The following is a 27,699-nucleotide window of genomic DNA, read 5'->3' as shown; positions in this document are numbered from 1 at the left end:
AGCCTTTGCAGGCAGACTTGTTGCTGACAAATACAGTAAGTGAACAGGTCTATTGCAAGTGTAGTGTAGAGAGCATAGTGTTTGAGGATGTCTTAGTTGTGAACGGGGCCTATCCAAGATACCCAGAATGAATTTCTGTACCCAGGAACTTAATGTGAACACAACTTTCAATGGAGTGACTTGTGGTCTGATTTATTGTTTTATTTTCCCTGACTACTTGGGACGAATATGACGGCTAGTAGCTAATGTGGGAGCCTATCCACACTACAGCATATTCGAATGTTGGTAATACTAGGATAACTGCTCCCATGCGACATACCTGCTAAATGTGCTTACAAATTTAATTCCTAGCTACAGTGCAAGGCCAAGCCCCGCCGGGGGACTACTTTATTATAACTGTGGTCCCCACCATGGTAGCATCTACTGTGCAGATGGGACGATGGGGAAAGTACTTCCTACTACTGTAATTTGTTTTTACATGTTGATATTTTTGCAAGTGGTTATTGCAAAAGACGTTTCCCAGCGGGTGTTCAGCAGTCCTCTGGAATACCTGCTGTTCCGGAAGCGTTCCTCCTTGCTGCTGCCTCGGCTTATAAATGGACTCATATAAGTCCCCGGATTTGTGGCATTATAATCTGTTGTTGTGGAGACCATTGTCCCCCCACCAGGCTGTGTTGTCTAAATGGGGAGGATCTGAAGGGCCCCTGGGCTGTGTTGTCTCAGTGATGACTTTAAGGGTGTGTCTGTAGCTGCATGCTGCTTTCAGGGTGTCGAGTGCACAGTCTGTGTAGCCCCCGAGCACGGGTATCAATAGGACTGTAGACAGCGAGGCACGGCTTAGGCAAGTAGAGTAAAGAGACGCCTGAAAGGCTCTCTACTCGCCCGAGCCCTGCCTCCCCGACTACACTGTGATTTTAACAGAGTAGTGTCCAGCGGCTGGAGCCTTTCCCTGGAAAAGACTCAGGCAGCGGGCAAAGGCTCTGGCAGGGGGAGGCAGTGAGCAAAGGCTCTGCCAGCTCCCAGCTGCTGGAGCCCTTCCCCGATGCAGGGAAAGGCTTCAGCAGTGGGAAGGCTCTGGCAGGGTGGGAGGCTGGACCTTTCACTGCTGCCAAGTTGCCTCTGCCAGAGCCTTTCACCGGAACTGGTAGCTACACACTGCAGTGTGGACGCAGACTGCTGCACGTAGTTACACACACCCTACACGCCACTGAATGTAGCCCAAATGTGCGGGTTTTTTCCACAGTGGAACATTGGAGCAGTGCCACAATGCTGAGCTGCACGGGCTGGGGGATACATGCACACGGGGCTGGTGTATTGTGAAGTGATTGCCAATTAACCTGTGGTGGTTAACAAGTTTGTGCAGTCTAGTCTGGACACTCCCCAGACACAAGTTTGTGGTTCACCTTAGCTATCAATTAATTCCAGGTAAAAAATGTTAGTGTAAACAAGCCCATTAATGTGCCCCTACTCCCCCTTTCTCTTCCCTACTCTCCAGGTTTGGGTGGTGGTTTGTGTGTTGTGGGCGGGGGTGTTCTTCCTGAGAGTGGCTGGCCTAGCTGAAGGCTACTTGTGAGAGAGAGCGAGCGTCATGAGAACACAGGAAGGGTCATACTGACTCAGACCAAAGGTCCATCCAGCCCAGTGTCCTGTCTTCCAACAGTGGCCAATTCCAGGTGCCCCAAAGGGAATGAACAGAACAGATAATCATCAAGTAATCCATCCCCTGTCGTCCATTCCCAGCTTCTGGCAAACAGAGGCTAGGGACACCAACCCTGCCCATCCTGGCTACTAGCCACTGATGGACCTATCCTCCATGAACACACGTCAGTGCGTGTATTTGAGTATATACAATACACAATATATTTTCATGTATTAAAATAGATTATATACACTTTATATATTATATACACATTTTTTTTTAATTCTGTTGACCCAGGCTCTGTACTGAGCAGTGTGGAATGAGAGCCGAGGTGAGCTCTGTCTCATGATAGACAATGTTATTAAAGGTTTCAGAGTAACAGCCGTGTTAGTCTGTATTCACAAAAAGAAAAGGAGTACTTGTGGCACCTTAGAGACTAACCAATTTATTTGAGCATAAGCTTTCGTGAGCTACAGCTCACTTCATCGGATGCATATTGTGGAAAATATAGAAGACCTTTTTATACACACAAAGCATGAAAAAATGAGTGTTTACCACTACAAAAGGTTTTCTCTCCCCCCACCCCACTCTCCTGCTGGTAATAGCTTATCTAAAATACCTGTGATGCTCTTGGTAACAAAGGCTAAAGTTGCAGCAAAAACACTTCCCACCCACCCACTGTCTCTGCTGTCCTGACTTGACAGCTGAGTTTCCCCCGCAGTCAAGTAAAATATTAAAGACAGGTTTCAGAGTAGCAGCCGTGTTAGTCTGTATTCGCAAAAAGAAAAGGAGGACTTGTGGCACCTTAGAGACTAACCAATTTATTAGAGCATAAGCTTTCGTGAGCTACAGCTCACTTCCTCAGATGCAATATTAAAATATTAAATATTTTATAATTAAATATTAAAATATTAAAGGAAGATCTGGGGAATTTGCTATTGGGGCAGGTGTGGGGTACTCCTGAGGGAATGTGGGGTTGCAGGGATATTACTTGACCATAGAGAATTCTGGGGCATCTCAATGGGAAGAGAAGGGTTGCTCACTGCAAGGAGACTTGTGGCTTTGCTTATGTTACTGTTTCCAGAAGACTTAAAGGAACCAGGGAAACTCCGCAGTTCATGCCTCACTTACGCCCTAAAGGTCTGATGGCAATCATGGGAGAGTGTTGTTTTGTTTTGTTTTTTTCCCCCCTTTGTGCATGGCTTGTTCTGACACCCAGGCTCCCATCTTACTGGGAGGAGCGGCCCGACACTCCTTCACCAACCACCCTCTCAGAGGCTAAGGCAGTATAAACAGTGCTGTAATTCTCCAGGCAGAACAGAGCTGATATGGCTGGCCCAGGCTGCACGGAGAGGAGCTGTGGGCCTGGAGCCTGTTATCTGTGTAGCATTTAGCATTTGGGGTTATTTGTGCCTGGGAGCTCTCATGCTGGGGAGACAGCAGAACTGTAAATCATCAGCGATCAGCCTAAGCCTCCGAAGTAGTTAGGGCAGAAGGAAGAGCTACGAGGCAAATCCATTATAAAATGTCCAAGTGGATGATTCTCCTTGCTGGGGAGCATGGATTTTCCTGAAACCAGGAGGGTGCCACTCTCAGAATGAGTGCTCTGCCTCTTAGAAGCAGAAAGAATGCTTATTATGATGCAGTCCCTTGTCTGGAAGAGGGGATTTATTTCTAGGTCTCCAGGTCTGTCTGCTTGCCTGGGTTCTGTCCCACACGCTGCTCTCCAGGGTGATTTAATTTAGATACCTCTACCCAGTTCCCCAGAAAGGAAAGAGCTGTAAACAGCTGCCAAGCAGGATCCTGGATTGTAAAGGATATTTAAACAGTGTTGCTTGGTGGATGATGTTGCCTTGGGTGGATGATGGGACCAGAAAAAAATGTATTTTATATATAAACTCAGAGGAAGTAGGTGTTCTCTCTTGGCTGTTCATTCTCGTTCTCGTTCTCTCTCTCTCTCTCTCTCGTATTTTTAAAATAGACACACGTGCGCTCTCTCGTACTTTCACTAACTTGCAGAGTGGCTTATAATATTGTTGCATGTATGTAATATTTACAAACTTAATTTGATTCTGATCCCAGTTAAAAAATAACCGAGATGCAAACTATGGCCCCAGTCCTGCAAACATATACACATGTGCTTAACTTTATGTATGTGAATAGTCCTGTTCAAGCTGATGGACATAAAGTTAAGAACATGCATAAGTGTTTGCACAATCAGGTCCTGTACATGATGATAGCTCATTTAATCCACTGTGTGTGTGTGTGTGCATGATATATATATATATATCATGCACATGTCCATGTAATTCTTCATCTTCATGTCATCTTGACTGCTTCACCTGTACTCTGCCCACTGATCTATCTTGCGTGGGACTGTTGCTAACAATCCATGAGCAGCTTGGAACAGCCACCATTTTAAAAAACAAAACCAAACCACACGGATATCTTGCAAGGGTAGAGATGGGAGATTCATACTCCTGGATAGGGGAGGTGCGCTGCTTTCCGGTGGGATATGCAGTCCTTGTTTCTAGCCCTGGGAAGTCTGAGGTCCCTGACCTTATGATTGTAACATGGTATAGAAAAGATTATTTTAAGGTAATTTTTAGAGATTACCAAAACGTATTTGTTGCAACTCACCTTTCTTCCTTCCAGCTTCAATGGTGGAATGCTTTCAATATTGAAAACTCCTCCCCAGCGCCTCCAGAACCTTGGTAATAGCCTGTTGCCTAGACAACCAGGCTGCCAAGTAACCACTTTGTCACCTTTGTGGGCAAAGGGTCTGAAACATGCCCTATGTGAAGTGCTTACCTGTAACCTTGTACAGAAGCTTGGCTTTAAACCCATCTGGAGAAAACAGGCACAAAAGGTTAAAAGCAAGATCTAACCTTGCCCGAAAACCTGCAGGCACTACGTGGAGTGCAGGTGTGCACACACTTTGAACAGGTTTCAGAGGAGCAGCCGTGTTAGTCTGTATTGGCAAAAAGAACAGGAGGACTTGTGGCACCTTAGAGACTAACCCATTTATTTGAGCGTGAGCTTTCGTGAGCTACAGCCAACAGCAACTCTAGCACTGCTACGCATGGCTGCTGATTATTGTGCACTGGTCTGGGTGGGCAGCTCATGTGCCAATCTCTGGATGTGTGGCCTAGTGCCATGATGAGAATCAGACCTGGAAGGGTAAAATCAACACCTGGTCAACTGGTGCTCACTCTGGCACATATACCCCTCATCCAGAATCTGGAGAGAGAGACATGCAGGTCATGAGCACAGTCCAACCGTGGCTAGCTTGAACTGAGAACTGCTGGCACCTTCCGAAGAAATGTCTGAAATCTCACAAGCCTTTTTGGGGTCAGGCTACAGTGTCCTCATTCCATCCTGAGGCACACTGGAAAGAATTCTGGGATAATGTTAATGTCCCACAAACACCTGACTGCCAACCCCAGAAAAGCACTTCCACGCTTCAGTCTACCCTGGAAATAATGGTCCCCATTGAACCATTTTAGAACAGTGCATGGCAGATGCTGTCATCTCGTATGCCTTTGGAAGATGAGCGACAATGCACAGTGTGACTGTGAACACCAGTCGTGTACTAGGGACCACATTGCAAAGCCAGGCCTGCTTCAATCATTTGCAAGTGGCATCTTAGACTTGAATCAAGCCACTCCCAAAACTACCCACTGGCTTGCTAATCTGGACTTGGCTATTTGAACTTTGCTAATCGCCTCTCTTGCCCTTCAAAAGCAGAAGGTAACTTTCCTCCTTTTTGGAGTCCTGTACTGTTTGACTCATGTAAACTGGCTCTTTAGGGAGAAGGATGTGTAAAGCAGTACCAATAAAATCTGTAACTACTTTCCAAAACTCTTCTGAAATACATTTAATATGCAGAGTACATGATGATGCGGTAAAAGGGCTTTGTTGGCTTCCTTTGGGATGATCTGCATAATGATGCCATTCATGGCTACTTCGCTCCAGCAATCCCTGGCTGGCAGATGGTTGCCCTTAAGTATGCTGTGCCACCATGGAACTGGGTTAGAACTAGATGTCTGTAACTGGCTCCTCCCTCAGCTGCACCTGATGGAGTTAGTGGGAGCTTTTCCAGTAACATAAATGGGAGCAGACTTAGGCTTATCTGGAGTGCTTTTGAAAAGCCCCAAGGTTTTACTTCTCCTATTAGTGGAAGTTTATAGCTGTTGAGCTGAATCCTGGTTCCACTGATATAATGGTAGTTTTGTCATTGACTTCAGTAGAATCAGGATTTGGCCCGTAATTAGCGGTGTAAAGCGCCTCATTTCAGTTTGCCTGGGTTTTAAGGGTTTAGGGTTACTGCAAACAGGATGCACTGCAGATCTGCCCCTCTGTGGTAACGCAACCTGGCCCTCCCTGCTTGATCTCTTGGCAATCAGAACTTTGTTACAAATGACAAGAACTGACTGTTAACTACCATATTGTGAAACCATTGGGGCTGGAGTAGAAATCTGTCAGTGGTATTCAGGCAAGTGACTTATTTAGCTTCTTGGTCCAGGTTAGGTTGACCCAGCTACGTTTCTCAGGGTGTGAAAAATCCACACCCCATAACGATGTAGTCAAGGTGTCCTAGCCCCCGGCGTAGACAGTGCTAGGCTGACAGAAGAATTCTTCTGTTGACCTAGCTACTGCTTCTTGAGGATGTGGATTAACTCCACTGATGGGAGAACCCCTTCTGCCACTGTAGTGAGTGTCTACACTGAAGTGCTGCAGAGATTTAAGTGTAGATAGAGCCTTGGACGTGTTTTTTTTTTTTTTCCTAACACAGCTTGTGTTTCTGCAAGGATAGTAATCACACCAGTCGTAGTGGAATTGCAGAGTAACAGCCTTTATGGGACACTCTTTCCAGTCACTGTGGTCGAAACATATGTACACCAGCATTGGGTTACTTCTGGCTGGAAATAAACCATGGAGCCTTTTTTATATACTATAGAACCGTTGCAATAAAATTGTTGGTATAAATAGTTCTGGCTCCTTTGCTTCCTTTCACTGGGATGCATGGAGGAGTGGAAAAGCCCCCAACTCTGTGTGTTTGGGATGGGGGAGTAAGAAAGGGGGTAGCACCAATATAGTAGGCTTCCCTTGCCAGGTGTAGGAAGTCCTTTGGAGTCAACTCCGCTTGCTGTCTTGGGGTGGGGGTGGGGGTGGGAAGTGTTGCTAATGGCAACACAGTTCTTTGGAATACCAGGCTGAGCCCCAGAGAGTCGTGTGTAAAGGGTAGGCTCTCTGGGGCCAGAGCTTCTATTCCCTGTGGAAAAGTGTGAAGGTTGCACAAACCCATTTTCCCCTAAGGGGGAGGGGACTTTGTCAGGAATCCTATGAGGTTTGCTGTAGAGTTTTGTGTCCCACAACCTGCGATCTGTGCTTTGCATGGCTATCCTGGGGCTCTCTAATTCTAACCTTGCAGCTGAATTATTTTTGAATTCCTCCTCACAGTAGCCTGAGGTATTTTCCCCCCTGCAACCAGATGAATTGCTAGACCACCCCTTAGGGTATGGTCACATATAAATAGCTCAGTGGTTAGGATGCACACCTGAGATGTGGGAGACTCAAGTCCCTAACTGTCCCACAGAGAATGTGGGGGGGTTATGGAATACGCATGACACAACTGAGGTGATCTCTAAAATTGGGGTGGCTGGCCTCCTAGGTAGGGTGACCAGATGTCCTGATTTTATAGGGACAGTCCCGATTTTTGAGTCTTTTTCTTATGTAGACTCCTATTACTCTCCCATCCCCTATCCCGATTTTTCACATTTGCTGTCTGGTCACCCTACTCCTAGGGCTTCTAGTGTCACCTAGTGTGTCATGCTAAACAATGTAGTAGAAATGTCCGCCTACATAACCTTCCACGTGGCAGCCACCCTAGAGGATACCGGCTAAGCTTGCTGTCATATGCTCCTGTGGTCTCTTGTACCGCGTGTAACAGAGTGAAGTTCAAAGATAAGTATCTTGCTGCCAAAGGAAACACCGGAAATGGCCTCCACAGAGCTAGCAGCACAGAGACAGTTAATGTGCGAAGAGCAGCCCTAGTTTTACATGCTTTCCTAAGCCTCAAGGTGCAAAAACTTGTCCACCTTTGACTAACTTGCTATTGAGTCTTTCCAAAGTTCAGTCGAGTGAAGTGTTTGTATTTTGCTTCTTCCTATCCTGCTGCAACACTTGCAATAAATGCAATATATACTTTGCACTTCTTTGATTTATTCTGACAAATAGTAAGCCATATTTAATACTATAGCTGTTCCCTGGATAACCAGCTGAGCTACAGAATTTATGGAGGAGCTACCTTTGCACCCTCTCCTTGTTCATGAACCAGTAAGCATAAAACCAGTATCCCACCATTTACTATTGTCTTGGCCAGAGGTGGGCAAACTGTGGGCCGCGGGCCACATCCGGCCCGCCAGACCCTCCTGCCCGGCCCTTGAGCTCTCGGTCTGGGAGGCTAGTCCCCAGTCCCTCCTCTGCTGTCCCCCCTTCCCCGCAGCCTCAGCTTGCCGTGCTGCCAACGCTCTGGGCGGCGGGGCAGTGAGCTCCTGCCGGGCAGCATGGCTGCGAGAGCCACCAGCCTGCCCCGGTGCTCTAGACTGTGCAGTGGCGTGACTGGCTCTTGCCTGGTGGCGCGGTTGCCAGTCCTGGTGCTCTGAGCGGCATGTTAAGGGGGCGAGGAGTGAGGGGGTTGGATAAGGTGCAGGGAGTCCTGGGGGGCAGTCAGGGGACTGGGAGCAGGGGGCAGTTGGATGGGGAAGAGGTTCCGGGGGGGGAGTCAGGGGATGGGGAACGGGGGGTTGGATAGGTGTGGGAGTCCCAGGAGGGACTCAGGGAGCGGGGGTGTGGATAGGGGTTGGGGCAGTCAGGGGGCAGGGAGCGGGGGTCATTGGATGGGGGGAGTCCTGGGGGAGGGTGGCGGTCCCAGGAGGTCAAGGGGCAGGAAGTGGGAAGGGGCGGATAGGGGCCAGGGGCCAGGCTGTTTCGGGAGGCACCGCCTTCCCTACCTGGCCCTCCATACAGTTTTGGAACCCTGATGTGGCCCTCAGGCCAAAAAGTTTGCCCACCCTTGGTCTAAGCATTAAGGTACAGTGATGTATAGAGATCCTCTGTCTAGGTTTCTATATTCAATGTGATTCTAGAAATTGTGAAATACAGTATAAATATGATCACCAGAGCAATGGATAGGTGCAGCTTCAAAAAGATTGAGATGTTTTAACTACAGACATTCTTAGATGTCACAACCCAGATTTACAATGTGTTCTTTGAATATTTTTGCTAGTTCTAATGGTCCTTATTTTAAACAGGCAAAATGGCCCTGTGATGAGTAGGAAAGGTATTTACCAATATGTATATTGACCAGAGCATACCTTTTGGAAACCCAGACTCCCTGACAAATAAGTGTCACTATGGAAAGGTGTATCTAAAATATTTATAAGCAAATCCTGCTTCAGGAATGTAAGATGCTTTTAGGATTGCATCTCCTGAATCTGCCTCTTTCTACCTTCTCAGCAGAATAATTTTGCTGAGAACTAAAAACTTAAAGCAAAAATAGTGATCTGTCAAGGAGAGATGGAAATTGGGCACATGCCCATCTTTAATTTTTTCCGATGTATAAGAAGGCCTCAAAATAATGGGGTTTTTCCTACCCTTAGAAATATCAGGAATTGGATGTTAAACACAAACAAGTTTTAAAAAATCTGAATAAAAATCACTTCCTCTTGATCAGGTTTCACTTCCTTGGTATTTGTACTTCATGATCCTACTGTTTGTCAAGTCATCCATAGCCTGGATTCCTGGGTAGACAAGCCCTGTGTTTATGGTGTTAAAAATACTACACAAAGCAAACAAGTGGAGTGAAGAGGGAACCTTTTCCAGGCTACCATAATACATCAGTGAGATGGGGACTAGTGCATTTTTTTCCTTTTGTAGGTCCCCTTTTAAGTCCTCATATAAACTGGCTTGCTTGAACTATTGTGCCTGTCATTTACTTACTCATTTTCATTAAAGAGAACAAACTAAAACACATTTGCAAGAAGTCGTAGGAGGAAGTAATCTAATGCAAAGCATGTGGGGTGAAGTGGAATAAACAAGCTATTCAGCAAGTTGAGAATGATCGTTCAGGATTGACTTGTGGTTATCTCTCTCTAATTTTGTCTCCCTTTGTTGTGTATTCTCTATTCATATTTGTATATCTGTGAGCATCTGAACAGATGATTTATTTCTGCTGATTTGTAAGGAACTATTTTGAGATGATGGATTCATTTGCCCGGCAAAAATTTAGACTGTTAGGAAGATCCAAACCGAGTCAAGAGTTCCAGATCGCTGCTCTGTGAGTAATGGCTGCCTTTTGCTTAGGTCATAAACAGAATAGTCTATGAAGCAGAGATTCTCGATTCAGCAGCTGTGCCCGTGTACCTGCTAAGCTTCCAGCTGTGTTCTTCCCTGGGCTTGAAAATTATAGTGTCCAGCATGCCTGGAAGAATGAACGTATTTTTTAGATGGGGCAATGAAACAAAACCTAAACCATCTGATCCTGGGTTTAAAAAAAAAAAAGATTTCTCACTTGTTCTTAGGGTCTGATCCAAACCCCATTGAAGTCAATGAAATGATATCTATTGACTTCAATGGACAGTGGGTCAGGGCCTGCCTGTTAGAGCTGTGCAGTTTTTGAAAGAACAGAATATCACATACTCTATGTCCCTGGTTTGGCACGTAGAGATTTTGTGGAATTTTCTACGCCTGGCAGGGGAATCCTCAGGCTGGAACAATCTGGGCATCGTGCTGCAGGTGAAGAATTTGGAAAGCACTACTGGGGATGGTGGTGAGGGACCAATGGAAGTCAGTGCTTGCTCCATTCTTTTAAAGACATTTTCTGTATCTCTAGGTAATGCTTTTCCTGTCGCACACAATCTCCTTCCAGCTGACAGCAGAGAGCTCTTTCGATTAACATGCACACTGAGCACTGAAGACGGGAAGAGCTCTTTAATTCTTGGACATACAAAGGGCACTTGATTATAAGGCCTCCTCTGTAAGGAGCTTATTCTGCAGGGTAAAGGGCAGAGAATGAAGGAGAGGATTGCAGAGATCCAGGCAAAGCTGGTAAGGGTGGTGGGTCCCCTTGAATATCCCAGGAGGCAGAATGTAATACTAGGTGGTGGTATTTGTCCAGGACACTGACCAAGATTTTCAAACCAACTACGTTCTGGGGTACCTAAATAAATGGCCTGGTTTTTCGAAAGTGCTGAACACCTTTTAAAGTCTGTGGGAGCTCAGCACCTTTGAAAACCATTTGTTTAAGTACCTTCGGGTGGACTTAAGTGCCTAACTTTAGGCACATAGATTTGAAAAGAAGGGCCCATGGGTGCTTGGGGCCTCTTCACCACTCATCTGAAAGATGTATGGAAAAGTGAGTGGAATTAAACTCTCTCCTATTTTCCTTTGCTTTTGCTTGGAAGCACTTTTCTTATACTTGTCTTGGGCCTGTTTTTTGGCTGAAGGCAAGGGAAGAAGTGGTATATGCAAGACATGGGAGGTAAATGTCCCGCTCTACTCAATGCTGATGAGGCCTTAGCTGGCATATTGTGTCCAATTCCGAGCGCCAGACTTTAAGAAAGATGTGGACAAACTGGAGAGAGCCCAGGGGAGAGCAACAAAAATGATGATAAAAAGTTTAGAAAACCTGCCCTATAAGGAAAGGTTTAAAAAAACAAAACAAAACTGGGTTTGTTTAGCCTTGAGAAAAGAAGCCTGAAGGGGGATCTGGTAACAGTCTTCAAATATATTGAGGGCTGTTATAAAGAGGATGGTGATCAATTATTCTCCATGTCCGCTGAAGGTAAGGCAAGAAGTAATGAGCTTAATCTGCAGCAAGGGAGATTTAGATTAAACATTAGGAACTTTCTAACTATAAGGGTAGTTAAGCTCTGGAACAGGCTTCCTAAGGAGGTTGTGGAATCACTGTCACTGGAGGTTTTTAAGAACAGGTTGGACAAACATCCAGTCAGGGGTGGTGTAGGTTTACTTGGTCCTATCTCAGTGCAGGGGACTGGACTAGATGACCTCTAAAGGTCTCTTCCTACAATCTACATTTCTGTGATTCTAAGTGCTGGAGATGTGCAGCTTGGCCCAATGGATGGAGCACCATACTGGGACTCAAGAGACTTGGGGTCTATTCCCAGCTCTGCCACTGGCCTGCTGGGTGACCTTGGGCAAGTCATTGCAGCTCTTCTTATATTTCTGTTTCCCCTCCTGTCCTCTCTTTTTCTTGTCTACTTTAATTTCAAGTTCTTCAAGTCAAGGACTGTTCCTTACTACTTGTGTGTGTTGGTGCCTCACACTATGACCTCAATGGGGAACATCTAGGTGCTATTGAAATACAAATAGTAACTAATAATTGTGCACACTATCTTTATGGCAGGATTCAGTGCTAACTGGAAACAAACGCCCCTCCCCCCACAAGCGGTGCAATTCATGTGATAAATGGCCTTCTCCGCACATCTTTGATTGCCTCACCTGATCTCTGATCTTGGTATTTTTATTCCAGCTTTCCCAACCCCTGAGAAACTTTAAGCTGCCGCCACTCTTTTATTTAAGTTAACCTGGTACGTAAAATGCCTCTAATTCTCCCCTTCCAGATATAGATACAGATGTACATTTCCTTCCCCCAAATCACACTGGGCTGAGGTGTAGCGCAGGTGACAGTCAGTCTGGGACCAGTTTAATTGTTTGAGGCAGGAGCTTATACCAATGAATGGAGACGAGCTCTCAGCTTTCCAGTGGGGCAGAGAACTTGCCTTTGTCCCTTGAAGCTCCTGAGATGTCGGGCTTTAAATCTGTAAGGTTTTTGTGAATAGTAAAACTGTTAAGTTTCTTCTAGAGTTGTCTTAAATTGATTATTTACAGCTGCTCTCTTCTCTGCAAGACCTGCTCAGTTGGCCTCATGGCAATTAAAGCACCTGGCTTTATAGAGTAGATACAGATGTTCCTCTTTTTAAAAAAAAAAAAAAATTAAAAAAAAACAAACAAACTCATCCATCTCTAAAAGAGTTTGCGTATACCACACGTGATAGATCAGGACACATGGTGGTGAGGTGTGCGGGTTTGATTGGCATGGAGTTGGGATGCCCACATTATTCATAAATACGGAAGCCAGCAATGAGTTATGCAGGTCATCCCACATGAGTGCTGACAGCACCTTTTAGAATCACCCCATTGGCTGCAGTCATGTGTGTTCTCATTCTCTCTCGTCCTTGTGCCCACAAAGTTCCAACAGTCAATTACTTCCAACAGTCAATTAAATCCCACCAAAAAATTGGTTCATGGCAAATAGTGTCCTGGTCCTTTCCTGTCTAAAATAAATGGGGGGAGGTGAGGAGGAGCAGTGGGGAAAGCATAGCTTTGAATCTCAATCTGTCTCTCTTTTTTCCAGGGCTGGGACTTTGTTCTCTTTCTCTGATTTCACTCTCAAGTATCTCGGCTCCTTTCAGTCTCCTTGGGCCTATGCAGTTTGTTTCTTACTGGTGTGGAATGGACTTTTTGGACCGTGTACTGGGTCAGGAGTAATGAGGGCTTTCTGAGCACTCCTTCTCAGTGTGTCCTCATAGTCAGTTTGGGAGTCTGCATGTGCATGGAGTTTGGCGGTCATCTTCTGGAATTGAGCATTGAATCTTGCCTTACTAAGGTAGCATGAGGAGTAATAGTCTTTTCCCCTTTAGAGGCCTGTGTTTTAAAATCTCTCTTGTCACAAGTGAAATGAGTTGCTTCTCATTGTGGCCTACAGTTGATGTCTGTCTCCATAACGAACTTTTAACTATCATCCCTCTCCGTTTAGGAGTAAGCCCAGGACTGGGATTGGGATGGGGGATGGTGCATTTGCAGAACTGTGTTGGTAGGGCCTTGTGCAGCCTTTGCTCAAATTCTTCCTGGCTGTTTTCTGTGTCCTCTTTTCCTCACTTCTTGTGATGACTAACGTTTGTGTGAAACAGAGGAAAATGACTGTGGAAAGGGCCTTCCCTTCCTGTGAAGTGATGATTAATTGTGATAAACAATGCCCCCTTACACTTTCAGACCCTTTTGTTGCTGAATTAATCCAAATCCCTTTATGAGTAACTGAAACATTGCCCTTGGGAATCCCGTTTACTTCCATTTCGTTCTCACTCCAAAACCACTTTCTCTGCCTACCTCTGATCTTAGTGGTTGAATTTGGAGCAGACTGGTGGTTAGCAGCCTTGACCCACTTTCAGCAAAAAGTGGTTCCAGGGACAGAAGCTGCTAGAATGTGGACAGTCAGGGGAACACTGGAAGTACTCAGTTGCACTTTGCCCTCCTGAAAATGGTTTACCAAACTTCAGACTGGTGGAAGGCTGGATCAGCTCCTTTACTGGCTCCAAGGATAGATCAGATATCAGTGGCAGAGAAGCACTATTGCACTGTGGTGGCTAGCTCAGATGAATGGATGAGTGTCCACCATACCCTTTACAGCCAGAAATTGAAAAGCCTGAAACCTAGATCTGCCCCCATCCCCTTTCTCTGCCATATGACAAATAACATAAAGGGAACGTTTTATTTAAAAAAAAAAATTGGGTAAATAAAATATTCCTGACGTTAAGTGACTCTGGACAACCGTGGGTCCCAAGAGCTTAAGAACTGTCTTCTTTGTAGTCTGCCTAAATGGGATCTACCTCTCTCTCCTTCCGCTTAGGACTTGTCCATCCCTGATTAACTCCATGTGTGGACACACTTATTCCAGAATAAGGGAGCCTTGTTCCGATTTATCTTAACCCACGGAATAGGTGTTCCAGAGTAACCATGTGTAGATAAGCCCTTAGTCTGGTCAGTGTCGCCTTTTCAGCTTCCGCTCTGAAAGTCCTGAGATTCGAGAGGCCAGCATGAGGGCCTGACAAATCCCACAGAAGCTTATTGCAACTCAGGCCCTGGGTCTGCAGTTAGGCAGATAAGGACTCTAGTTGAGTGGGAGAAGCAAAGAGAGCCTGGAGCTCCTAGGGTGACCAGATGTCCCTATTTTATAGGGACAGTCCCGATTTTTGGGTCTTTTTCTTATATAGGCTCCTATTCCCCCGCCCCATCCCGATTTTTCACATTTGTTGTCTGGTCACCCTAGGAGCTCCCCATGTCTTCTCAGGAGCATAAGGCCTGCAGGGGTGAGGAAGGGCACTTATTTTTAAAGGGAAATTAGACCCCAGGCATTAGTGTGGGGGTGAGGAGTGGAGAAAGATGGAGATTTCGGCTTTGGGTTAAACAGAGAAACTGGGACCTGTGGGCAGTGATTTAATGGCTACTACACCATGCTTCAGAAGCCAGTAGGGAGCTGACCCTCATGTATCTTCTTTCACAGAGCAATGGGGGGCAGCTGCTTGCTGCTACCTGTTCTGAACGCCCTATCTGGTTCCTGACACAAGCACTTTGAACAGACTCTCCCTGCCCCCTCCCCTTCCCTGAGGGCTGGGAGACTCTGTGTATGGGATTGTTTTACTCCAGGTGCCTCTTGGGGAGGGAAAGTGCAGATTCAGCAGTGTAGCCCCAGACAGCTGGGGCTGGCGGGTCAGGAATGTGATCCTGACAGCTGGAATGGGACTGAAACGGCTAGTGTGGTGTGTGGGGAGAGCAGGGGAGAGAGACTGGGAGGGTGCATGTAGAAAGAAAATCCATAGGGAGCTAGCTTGTTCACGTTTCCTGCCTTCCGCCTCCCTCTCTGTGCTGCTCTCCATTCTATAGCCTGTATGTATTCTGTATAACGCACACCCACGCGCACACGTTGTCTTGGCACCTGGCAGAGCCATTAAACTGAGACTCTGTCAGCGCTTCCATTAGAAGCCCATCTCCACCCCCACCTCCTGCTTTTTTGCAGGATTTATAATATAATGGCTTTGTGCATTATAATGATTCAAGTCTCCAAGTAACTTCACTGCAGCCCTTGCCATGGTGGTTCCAAGGTGCGTTAGGCATGTAATTAGACTGTGGGACTGTGTTCCCTGGGGTTTTAAAAACAAAAAGAGCATTGTGGCTATTTTGGTAACCAAACAAATTGACCTTGCAAACCGCCATCACTGATTGAAGATGTCAATATCCGGGCTGCTTTGAACCTTACAGAATTATTATTCCTACTCGGTAAGGAAACAGAAGGTGGAGGGGTTTCAGAGAGGTGGAGACTGACTCAGTGGCTTGGAAATGGGATAAGAAGCCTTTCATCTCATGAATGCTGGCTCAAACAGAGCAGAGGTTGGAAGTGTTCAAAATTTTGCAACAGGTCGGCATGGTGGCCTGTGTGAAACAAATTTGCTGGTTCCAGTGCGACTCCTAGAGGGTCAGTGTTCACAAAGAGTCCAGCAGGACAAATGACAACAATGTCAGATGACCAAGGTTTGAATGGGCTGTGGAGACTGGTCCACCCTGGGAAGGGCTGAGGTATATTAGTAAGGTGGGTGTGTGGGAGCTTGCCCTGCTGTTCTGCCTCCTCTGGGGTAGAGGGATTTCAGTCTTCAGCCTGTCAAGCCGGAACATTTCGTCAGCACTGGAGTCTGAGAGGGAAAAACAAGTTAAACTGTAGTTGGGGAAGAGGAGGGAGAAGGCAAACAATCCTCTAGCTTTATAGAGTTAAGTACGTTTAAAATGGCTCTAAGATGAAGCTGTTAAAGTTAGAACACATCAACAAAGGGGGTGGCTGGGAGAGGAGGAAATCAAGTGGAGCAGTGTGTTTTTTGTTGTTTTGCATTCTGATAACTTGGAAATAGCTCCCTCCTTAAATCCCCCCCCCCCCCCAAAACAAACAAAACAAAAAAACCTTTGAGACCAAAACCAGAAACCTCAAACCCTCAACAGCAAACAAACAGACAAACCTGGTCTGGGGCCAAACCTTTGCACGTCAAGCTTCAGCCCAAAGAGAATATTTCACAGCTGTACTGTAAACCCCTGAAATGAAGGCTTTACAATGGAAATGCTGACAACCCCGTAAGCAGAACAACGCACTGTAATTAGTGTTCCATGTTTAATGTGCCAAACGAAGCACAGCGGAGGTAAGTGGAATACCTCAATCCTTTGTTGTTTTGCAGCAGTAACAGGAGATCAGAGCATGTGTTCAGACAGTAGATCAGAGGCTGTGTGGTATGCACCAGTCCCTGATGGTTACGCACACTTGGACTTGTGCACTGTTTGGGGGGCTGGCGAGAAAGCTGGTGGTCTGAGAGCTGGGCTAGCTTTGGGGCTTGGCACTCACCATTTGAATGTAGCCTCCATAGCGCACTCCTGCCTGTGCGTACTCACCTGTTGATTGTCCATGCATGGCCAAGATGCATCTTCACATGTGTCATCACACCCCAATGTCAACAACTTCATGTCATATTGCTGTGTTGCAACATTCCGAATAAATTCAGGACTGTAATGGTGCTGAAAGCTACAGTGGCAGAATCCAGAGGGAACAGTCATGTCAACTGGGGCTTTCATGAAATCTAGCCTTGATTTTTGTAAGGGGGGGAAAAAAAATTCATTCTATATTGACTCTTCAGACAAAACAGCTACTCGTTATTGACAACTGCTGCACTGTTGGTGAAGATGCTCTAGTCTTTCCAAAATTCAGTGACCAAGTTCCGTCACTGCTTTCTTAACGCTGGCTTTTCTATGTCCACTTCTCTCATAGAGGCGTGTGACTGTGCCAATACGTTATTGATGTACCGCTAAGTGAATTAGGTGAGCAGGTGATGTATTGACAGGGAAGGATGTAGTCTTATCTTGCTCGCCTGACGTTGTTAGTTAATGAAATGGACTAAAACATTAATTGTATTACTGTAGATCTCTTGGCCCACGTTAGGCTTTTAACTAAGGGCTTGTCTACTCTTGGAAGCTGACTGAAATAGCTATTCTGGAATGGAATAACTATTCCAGACTAACTTGTAGCAGAATAATTGCTCTGGAATAACTTTCAGTTAATTTCCAGCTATAGACAAGTCCTTAGAGCAGTTGTAATTCTTACCCATTGTTTAGCTTTGGGCTGCCCTCTCGGAATGGCTGAGGTATGTGATGGACTCTGTCATCACTGGGAATGGCCTTTCTAAGTTACTGACTCCTGTAAGCTGCTGGTTGATGTTGCTTTAGGAATTTGTTGTTGGTGTGTTAGCTGTGGCTGACTTCACGATGTTCTTCTCTTGGGAGCCGTTTTCAAGTACTGAGGTGTTGGACACAGCTCCTCTCCCTCCTCTTAAATTCTCCAGCTATTTATTTCTGAACTAGAATAGCTCTGCACTCATGGGGAATGTGTAGCTCCATGGGCCTCCGAAGATGTGGATGGTGTTGAAAGGCTGGAAATGGGGCTAGCCTGGTGGGTTAACAGTAGTGCAGTTAAGAGTTCCATTTGGTGTTTGGGCGGATGGAGGGGGGAGGCAAAATTGCTCTTGGACTCCTAGTCAGTTCCCTGCTTGTGTGTTGGGATGAGTGATGTGACAAGCGTCAGTTGTGTTGCTGTAGTGTTTCTATCCAGTCTGGAAGCAACATCAAGGCATTGTCCAACCTACAGTTGAAACCATGCTACGAGTGTCTATTACAGATGGTTTCCCTGACCAGTGTGGGCAAGGGTTCTGTTTTCCTGAGAACAGTGGCCATCAAGCTATACTGTAGAACACTCCCACTGGTTGGACCACAGTATGATCCTAACACAGCTCTTGCCATCCTGTGGCCTAAGAGGTGCAAGGAAGGAGGTAAGGATCCAATAGCATGGCTTGACTGATATGGTTCTCAGGGGGGAAAGTCCCTGCTCACAATGGAGAGGAAATCTCTGCAAGCCCCAGCTCAGACACAGTCGTTTCAGGTTCAGCCATAGTATTGGCTTGATTGGCTTCTTTGGTTCTACACAGCAGTGTGTACTGTGGTGGAGGAGCGTGTTATAATGGTAGGGTCCCAGACAGAGCCCGTAGCACTGGTTCTGTAACACCGGCTGATGCCCTCTGTAAGAAGCAAGACCACATTTTGTGCCTCTCCCACTTCTGGCCATAAATGTTGCTGTGTACACAAGCCCAAAGGGAGCATGCCAAGGCTGGCACAACACAGCATGTGGGAGAGAGTCGGGCAGCTGGGGTTATTCTTAGGACTTAAAATTTTGTTCTAGCCCTCAAATGCAGCAACAACTGCCGGTGGCTGGTGTCTCAGGCTATGTCTACACTACCGTGGTCAGTCGACCTACGCTACGCAACTCCAGCTATGTGAATAATGTAGCTGGAGTCGACGTACCTTAGGTCGAGTTACCACGGAAGGTCGACGGGAGAAACTCTCCTGTCGATTTACCTTACTCTTCTGGTTGGGGGTAGAGTATAGGGGTTGACTGGAGAGCAATCTGCTGGTGATTTGGTGGGTCTTTACTAGACCCACTAAAGCAACTGCCCGCGGTAGTGTCAACCTGGCCTCAGCTTCCCTGAGGCAGTGGTAAAACCCCTCTCTGGGAGCTGTCCATCACACTTCTTGTTTGTGATTGTCCTTCCTGTTCAGGGCAGCTGACCAGTTAAAGACCTGTCTTTCGGAGAGGTTTGTCAGTAATTGAGCAGGGAGCTGGTGCAGCAGAGGGGCCTGGAGACCACTTGGTCACTGCCTGGGCATTGCAGTGTTCGGCTGGTTCTCCCTGGTCAGGAGAACTGGGAAAGCTCTGGCTGCTCTCTGCAGGGCTCTGAGAGTGCCAGTTACGGCAGCTCAGCAACGGGAGCTTCCTTTCCCGGACGTCCTGCTAGGGTTCCAGCAGGTGGGACTTCTTTGCAACTGTGCTGTGTCGGCACTGAGATGGCCGCCGTGCTGGCCTCTTTACAGCACTGCTTTGCTGGCTAGAATAGCTGTGAGAGCTAACCAGCCGCTGGGGCTGAGGATTCAGCAGAGGTGAAGGATGAATGTGTGGCCTGAAGCACAGGAGTGGCAGATGGGAGATCTGGTAGAACCCAGGCCTGCTGTGTGACCCTGGGGCAAGCCACTGAGGCAAACTTTTTCAAATTTGGGTGCCTGAAATTTTGGCACCTGGAAAAAGTGGGCTAATTTCTGATGTACTGAGCACCTGCAACTCCCCAGGGAAGTGAGAGGTGCTCTGTACATCTGACAATCTGGCCACTGTTTTAGGTGCCTAAGTGTGGATTTAGGTACCCAGTTTTAGGCATCCACACTTGAAATAATTGGACTTAAGGAAATCTCTCGGTCTCTGGAACATGGGTGTAATCTAACCTGAACTCCGTAAGAGTGTTGCATGTGGCTAAATTCAATAACACTTGTAAAGCACTTTGCGATCCTTGGATGGAAATGCCGGTATTATTAATAGCCCTCCACAGTATGATGTCATGACTGCAAAGGGCTCGACTTCTAAAATCTAGCCTCCCCTCTGGGCCTATAGTTTGAGGGCACAGATTATTCAGGCACAGCTTTGCAACTCAATCTTGTAATTATCTGCAGGTGCCAGTTAGGTGTCCACTACCTGATACCAGGTACCAACAGGGGACTGATGTGTGTAAATGACAAGTGTGGGTTCAAAAAGGGAAGTCAACTCAAGGACCCATGGAAGAACTACACCCCAAGTTTCCAACACTGAATGCAAACTCTGTGCCCCCCACACCCTTACCCCCACTCTTCTATCTTAGGTTCACCTCACTCCCACACTATTCAGGTCTGATTGGGACTTGGAGACAGGTGATTACAGTCTTCCTTTTGTCTGGGGGATAGTGGAGTGTTGCAATAAGTGAAGCTGAAAAAGGAAAGGTTATGGCTGTGTAGCATCTCTAAGATTCTGCTTGTTAAATGAGTTCATGAATTCTTGCCTTGCAAATCATAATCATGGCAACAGGCTTCCTATATGCAAAGGCTTTGGATCTGAGATGAGAGGTGAGGTGAGAGGAGTCAATTTTTAAAAATCAGTTAATTGTGGAGCTTTGAAAATTGGGCTCCTGCTTCACGGGATGCTCCTTTTGTAGCCCTAGGTCTAAATACAATGGTAAAAAGACCAACTATCACACCCTCAGCAACAGTTCTGCCTTTATAAAGGAAGGAATAGAGTTGGGTGTGTGATTAGCTGGAGGGGAGAAGATGCTTTTCATCAGGAAAATAATTTTGCGGGAACATGTGGACTGGGCATCCCCTTTGGGTCTGAATCCCGCTACAAGCGGCAGGATAAAGGGGGCGTTTGTTGCCTGCAAGCATTTTCAAGCCTGCCATATGTTACACAGCTGCCTGGGGTGTCTGCAACACTCCACATGGGAGAGGAAGACCCGAGGAAGAGCAGTGTGATGCTACAGGGCTGTGTGGGAGTGGGGGTTGGGGGGAGGTGTAGGGCAGAGTGAGAGCTCACGGTGACTGAACAGATTTTAAGTAACACTCTCTCTGGTTCATTTTTTCCTTAAAAGCTGGGAGTGGGAAGAGTCTTCCAACTCCATGCTCCCCAGCCTGTGAAGCTGAATGTAGTTCCTTGAAGGCCTATCAACGTATTGCTCAGAAACCTTGTCTACACTGGGAAAATTACCCATCGCTGACCATGTGTGTCTGTCGCAGGTACTATTTGGCTTTGGACAAATAGTGTATACGCTGCCTTTTTGGAAACCGTGATTAAAAGCAGTCTGGGCTGCACCTGGCGCTAAGCGGCAATTGCTCAGTTGATGCCCATTATCAGCAATGGGTAATTTTCATAATGAGACAAGGCTGGAGTCTTGGCCAGATGGGGATCACTTGCGAGAGATGTAAATTGCTTTCCATCTACCATCTCTGGGGCTGAGAACAATCTACTTAGGGATCTGAACCCCTGTTAGTTGGAGGGGCAGAGAGCTGGGGATCTGCGCTTCAGTGCTGGAGGTGTGTGTGTGTGTAATTAATTTCCAGTCAGAATTTTAAAAGCATTTTGCTGTGTATTTTGAAGCCACTGTAACAAACCTGAACAAAGCACAAGTACATTGTTTTGTTTTTTTTAAAGGAAAATGGAATTGGAGCAAAGCTGTCTTCTTGCTTTGCTAGTGGATTTATAGATGCATTTTTAATAGTGTGCTCTTATTTAATAACCATATTTAGTTACAGTTTTGTAAAAGCCACATTTCCAAAGAGAGATTCATTTTGCAAGAATGAGGATAGAATGGCTGTGGGGATTGGGATATGAAATCTTCCATCTCTAGGTCACCAGCTTGAATACAGAGAAAGCCATGAGTTATGGAACTGCTGCCTTTTGGTGGCTTGTGTGAAACGAGGTGGTGGGGTCTCAGTCCAGTTCCTTGTGGAAGCTGTAGCTATATCACAAAATCCACCGTTGCTATTGGCACCCTCTCTAGGAACCTGAGCAGAGAACTCAAGGATAAAGAGACCACACTTCTCCACCATATAGGTGATTCCTTCAGTTCTGTGTTGGGCACATTGGCACTGGAAAACTTGCCCTACCTCTGTCTATTGTGCATCCTGTTGTCTGGATGAGCACAAGACATTGATCTCCTGGGAAGCTATTGATGATCATAGTATTCATTGCAATAATAACTTCTTACGTGGCGCCCATGCCCGAAGGCTTCTGGATATTTAACAAAATATCAAAATATACTCAAACTATGTTAATCAAAACCAGAAGACAACATGACCCAACAAAATCAAGAATTGGCAGGGATGGCGATGCTGGGGAAAACACATGCATATAACATGCAATAAATAAAACCAGATTGCATGAACTGTAAATGAAAGAGAACAATTTTGTGCTTCAGTCAGGAGAACACCAGAGAGGACAGCAGACTTAAGTTTAGCTGAAGGGTTTTCTCAAGTCCTCTCTGGCCCTTGACTGAGAAGGCCCAGCCTTCAGCATTGTGTCACTTTGTCCTCACAAGCATGAAATTAATTTTTAAAAAGATTTCTAAAAAGGAAACCAGTTTTAAGATCTAATATGCTATCTTTCTAAACTGAAGGGTCACGACCCACTGGGGGTGGTGGTGGTGGTGTTACCAAAGGCAGTTGGGAGGGTGGGGGGGGGTCGCGAGGTATTGAAAACTTTATTACAATTCTAAAGCAAAAAAAAATCAAATTTCCAGATTAACTCTGGGGCGGTCAAAACCTTCATAGTTTGTGATGTCAAATGTAGTAGTTGAAGTCAAAGAAGTTATATTTTATATAGGACTATCATTATTATAATGGATACATCCTCTATAAAAGAGTAAGAAATGTAAGGGAAGGTCATATGAACTTCTGACTTCAAATAAGGGGTCGCCACCCTGAGAAAGTTGAGAAATACTTGTCTGATGGTTAGAACGCAGGAGTGAGAGCTAGTTGGATCTTGGGTTCTGTTCCGCACGATCCCCTTATGGCCTTGGACAAGTTGCCTTGAGCCTCAGGTGAAAGCAGAACCTCAGTGAATCCCAGAGTTTGAATGCCTACTCAGGAACTTCTTGAGCCTGTACCACCAGGCTGGAGACTCTTTGCCAGCGTTTGTTTTAGTCCCAGTGGGAGCCCAGCAGTACAGAGGCATGTGGAAATGATTAGAGGAGCGGGCGGTGGGGAAGGGCGGTAAGGGAAAGCTCTCTGAATGCTTCAGAACCTCAAAGAGGAGGTTCTGCAAAAGGACAAAGTCTTGGTGGGTTCATAAAGCCTTCAAGCGGCTGTTTCCTGTTCTGTTTCTTTCCTTTCCAAAGCCAATCTCCTTGGCTGGAAAAAGCAGATATTGCAAACAACAACTTTACAGAGTGGGAAGGGATGCTTGCATTTGCAAATCCATTTACACTAGCTACAGGTCTCCTTGGGATCCCTAAAAGTGGCAGTACTCTTCCGCTGGATGTTGTCTGAGTGACTTTTGATGCTCTCTTCATTGCCCTCTGGGAACCATGTTTCGGAATGCCAGCATGAGGCAATCCATTGGCACCCACGTATGTATCCATCTGTGAGTGCCGCTCATGACTCTTTCTGTTTTCCTTTTGCACTAGGTGACCTTGGAGAAAGTGTTAGGAATAACTGTGTCGGGAGGCAGAGGATTAGCCTGCGACCCCAGGACCGGCCTTGTCGCATATCCAGCAGGGTGAGTCACTGCGCACGTCATGAAAGGCCTTAGCTTAACCCTGCCTGATAAATACTGTATCTTTACACTGATGTATCAAATACAGTCTTTGGTGAGGAGGCTGTTAATTTTCACTAAGTAGTCTCCTAAAATGTGAGGACGACTCCTCTCAACAACATTGGTTTAATAGCTTGTTAGAAGGACTGCATTTTCACTGACATCTTTTAATTAGATTCTTTTCAGCTCTTCTTCCTCATACTTTCAGCTAAGTGTTGAATGCCTTGCGGTTTTTTTAGATTCTCTAGTGTGTTGAACGTGCACATAACTCAATGGATGTTCAACTCAGTTTCTAATAGTGATGCTCTCTAAGAGATGGCAACTGTAGCATGGAATAACCCTCTTGCATGTATTCTGTGATGTCTGGCGTTGTGCTCTTCACCCAGACATGGAGAGAGAAATCCAGTCTGACTACACTGGTAGCTTCAGTACAGGTATCCTCTGGAATGCACCCCCCATCCTTTTTTTTCCCTAATCACCCCCCACCCTGCAATATTATCCTGATAAGGAGGTTAGGTCTCTCGGGAGCCTATAAATGCTGCTCTGAAGGTTGGTCACAGTAGGTTACTCAAGAATAATTAGACATTTTCTTCCTCTGCACCTAGAGATTGGGCATTCTGCCTTCATATCATCACATCTCCTGAGAAACTGAGCTCAGATCCCCTGGGAAGGACAGTGCCCCCTTAGCACGGTGGCCTTTTTTGTTTATGAATATTTCCCCAATAAAACAGCTTTTATCTTGTCTTATTGGCCACAAGAGGGTCAGTAAATTTAAATGGAATACGGTTATTGTTACTGAGACTGAGGAATTGGGATGGTTATGTTCTGACTCCTAACACTAGTAATGATATTGATCTTATCTATTTTATAATGGCTGTACTCTGGAGCAGAGCAATGGCAGACGAAATCAGCAGAAGATTTCCCTGAATGTTATGATCTGGGAACATAGAATACTTAGTATTTTCTAATTTGACTGGTTACTCTGCTGTAAAGGTGATCCACTAAGACAAAGCACTAGTTACCAAATCCCTGTCTCCACTGAAATTTTAGCCCATATTTTGATAACTGTCCCACACATTTCTAATACCTCTAACCTCCGTTTACCAGAGTTCTACATTAGCTGCAGATTAGTTGTGTTTTGTGTGAAGATATAGATGACCTCTGACATGCCCAGCTAGTCTTCTTTGGTAGGCAACTGCCTGTTTGGCTTGATGAGATAGCAATATCTAGAAACTTGTGCCTCAGAAATAGGAGAAGAAGCTGAAGTGGATGGAGTCATGAAAGCCGAGTGAGGAAAACATTTCAAGGAGGGCATGATGAACATTGTCAAATGCAACAGAAGTACCAAGGCGGATTAGGCCTGAGATTTAGCCAGAAAGTTGCAAATGGAGACTTTGGTGAGAGCAATTTGTGTGGAGAGAAAAGGGTCTAAGTCAGATGAGGGGACCCAGAGTGGAGCTGGAAGGAGGAACTTCGGAGAGCAGTAGTAGATGGCATGTAGGAGCATGCAAGATGCAAGTCAATGAAATTTAAGCGTCCTCTCTCTGTCACTGTTGCTTAAAGTAATAGGTGGAGGCAATGGACCTGACCTGAAATTTTGCTCTCTCCTATTCTTGCCCGCTCACAAGAGTTTCCTGGGTGCCATTGGCAAGTGAATTTTTAAGTTTTGGGTATGGGTGACTAGAAGTGTAATTTGTATTATACAATATATTTATAGTAGGAGTTCTGGTTTTTATGTATGGGCCCTTCAAGAGCCAGGTATGCTGGGGAACCGGTGTCTGCTAGATAAGATCCATCTGTCCATTGAAGCCTCCTCCTGGCTACGATGACTACTAGCTGCTCCCATTTGTTCTGTGCTGTACTGTCATTCATGCCCTTTAAGGCTGGGAGCCCTTGGGGACTGGGATTCCATTCTGTATTTAGCGTTTATTATCTATTGTAAAACACCTTGTAAACATATGTTGCTATATAAATAATAAGGCAAAAGGGCTTTCATAAGAGCTTCGCTTGGGTGTGAGAGGCAGGCCTGAGGGAAAACATAGCTGGGTAAACATAAATTGCCTGCCTTCTCATGGTGTGAAGGCCATCTTGTGATGCAGAAGTCCTGGGGTTGCTCTGGAACCTGTTTAAGTCTTGTGATGTCTCTTTACTTCATTTAAAAAAATGCTTTTGTTTAAACTGACTGCAGTTTGAGATCTGCACCCAAGTACAGATCCGTGTCCTTCACCTTTAAACCCACAGAACCCAGGCAAATGGATTCCAATGTATATTATCTCCCCCTAATGTTTTCTAACACTGAATACATTGGCATTTGAAGAGGGGGATATGAGAGAGAGAAGCAGAGCAAGCTTAGGGGTTTTTTTGGGTCTTCTCCAGCATAAAATAAACTAATTTTGTTGCTAGTGCTCTCTTGTGAGAAGCTCGTGCATGCCAAGAATCAGCCTACTCAGTGCTGTCAGACATGTAAGGACACGTGGGGATTATTATGGGTAATTAAAAGGTTATTCAGTTCTTTAGACCTTTGCATAGGACTCCTTGTACTTACTATGGTAACACCATAGGTCCTTAGCAAGAAACGCATGGCCTGTGCCAGCTGTGTGTTTAGCAACGTGAATGGTTTATTTGCATCGCTGTTTGCACGCCATGGCTTGGCTGTTTTGTGATGCTGATGTGATTTGGGGCTGTCAAGACCATCTTTTGTGCTTAGTTTGCCCTAGTGCTTGTTATGGGTTCAAAACACATAAGAGGAATAGTGTGCTGACCTAATTGGACTGCGAGTTCAGTTTGTTTTGTTATTACTTTCCATTCTCATTCCCAGTGGATTTCTCCCTTCTGGGCAGCTTGCAGGGAGCCTGGCATCACTATCTTGATCTTATTTTTGTTTGGTTGAATTTGCCAAATGTTATTGCTTTTCAAATTGACATTGATTTCACTAGCTAGAGCCATACATAAGGCAGCTGGTTTGCACCTCCAATATGCACTCACTTGCACTCCAGATATTCCAGTGGTGTACTCAACACTACAAATGTGCTGGTGTATCCCAGGCCTGAGATGCAAATCCCCCACTCTTCCAATGTGGCCTACCCGAAGGGACCGATTATGTAGCAGCTTTGTGCTTTCACTAGGGACCACATTGGAAGCACCACACTTATTCCAATTCTGACCAGAACAGACTGCTGCATCCTTGACCTTCCTCCTGAGAGAGGAAGCCCAATCCCCCCCACCAGGTCTGCTGCATCGGTCAGCTGTGTTCTGCGCTGCCATTAGCTTCCCTTTCTTTGCCTGCCTGCCTCTGGGTCCTTCTTACTGTGGAATCTGAATCCTGGCCTTTTTCCTTAACCCATCCCAGACCCTACTGAGCCTCCTTAACTCACCACTGAGCCTTCTAGCCCCTAGTGTACGTGTTTGCTTTCTTCCTGGTCTAGCTCTTGTTAGGTGGAATGTTTTCACTCCATTCCAGGGGCCTGTGTGTAGGGGCTAAATGCACTGAAGGTGGCAGATATTCTAGGACAACCCTTTGGTAATGGTCTTGCTTGGGGAGGCATGAATAGATGGGGGATGTACTTTTCTTGTTTCTTGGAAGGTCTCTCATCTGCCATCCTTGTCTTCTTGTTCTTATGCTGACAAGAGTGTGAGTGAAATAAGCTCGGACTAGTTTAACTTGACCTATGTCTGCGTGGTGTATTGTGCGGCGAATAGCACTGTCAGTTTAAAGGGGAAAACGTATTGGATTTTTTTTGGCCAGCAAGACCCTGTTTTTTGGTTCCCTTTTTGGTTTGTCTCCCGACAGTTTCCTCTGCCCCTCTTTCATTCTGGCCTCTCTTTCTGCAGTAGCTCACTGTGGTTCTGTCTCCTGGAAACAAGAAGGGAAACAAAGCTAAGAAAATCCTCTGAGATTACTGATGGCTAGTGTAAAAAAAAAAAAAAAATGTTTTGAAAGGGGGAAAATATATCTGTCTGTTTGAATTCCAGGCCAGATGCTCCGATGACTTGAGTCAGCTCTTTGGTGTTTGTT

General features: G+C 45.8%; 1 protein-coding gene across 2 annotated transcripts in view; it reads left to right on the top strand.

Moving 5' to 3' along the window:
• MAPKBP1 (mitogen-activated protein kinase binding protein 1) overlaps positions 1-27,699 on the top strand; it is a 121,561-nt gene that overhangs the window by 14,878 nt on the left and 78,984 nt on the right. For both annotated transcript variants that reach the window (XM_084631708.1, XM_084631707.1), the window contains exon 3: positions 23,557-23,648. In XM_084631708.1, coding sequence (XP_084487834.1) covers positions 23,557-23,648 — 92 coding nt within the window. The remainder of the gene's footprint in view (positions 1-23,556; positions 23,649-27,699) is intronic.

This window comes from Lepidochelys olivacea (assembly GCF_965140295.1).
Source record: "Lepidochelys olivacea isolate rLepOli2 genome assembly, chromosome: 6".
NCBI lineage: Eukaryota > Metazoa > Chordata > Testudines > Cheloniidae > Lepidochelys > Lepidochelys olivacea.
This window is presented reverse-complemented; position numbering and strand designations above follow the sequence as displayed.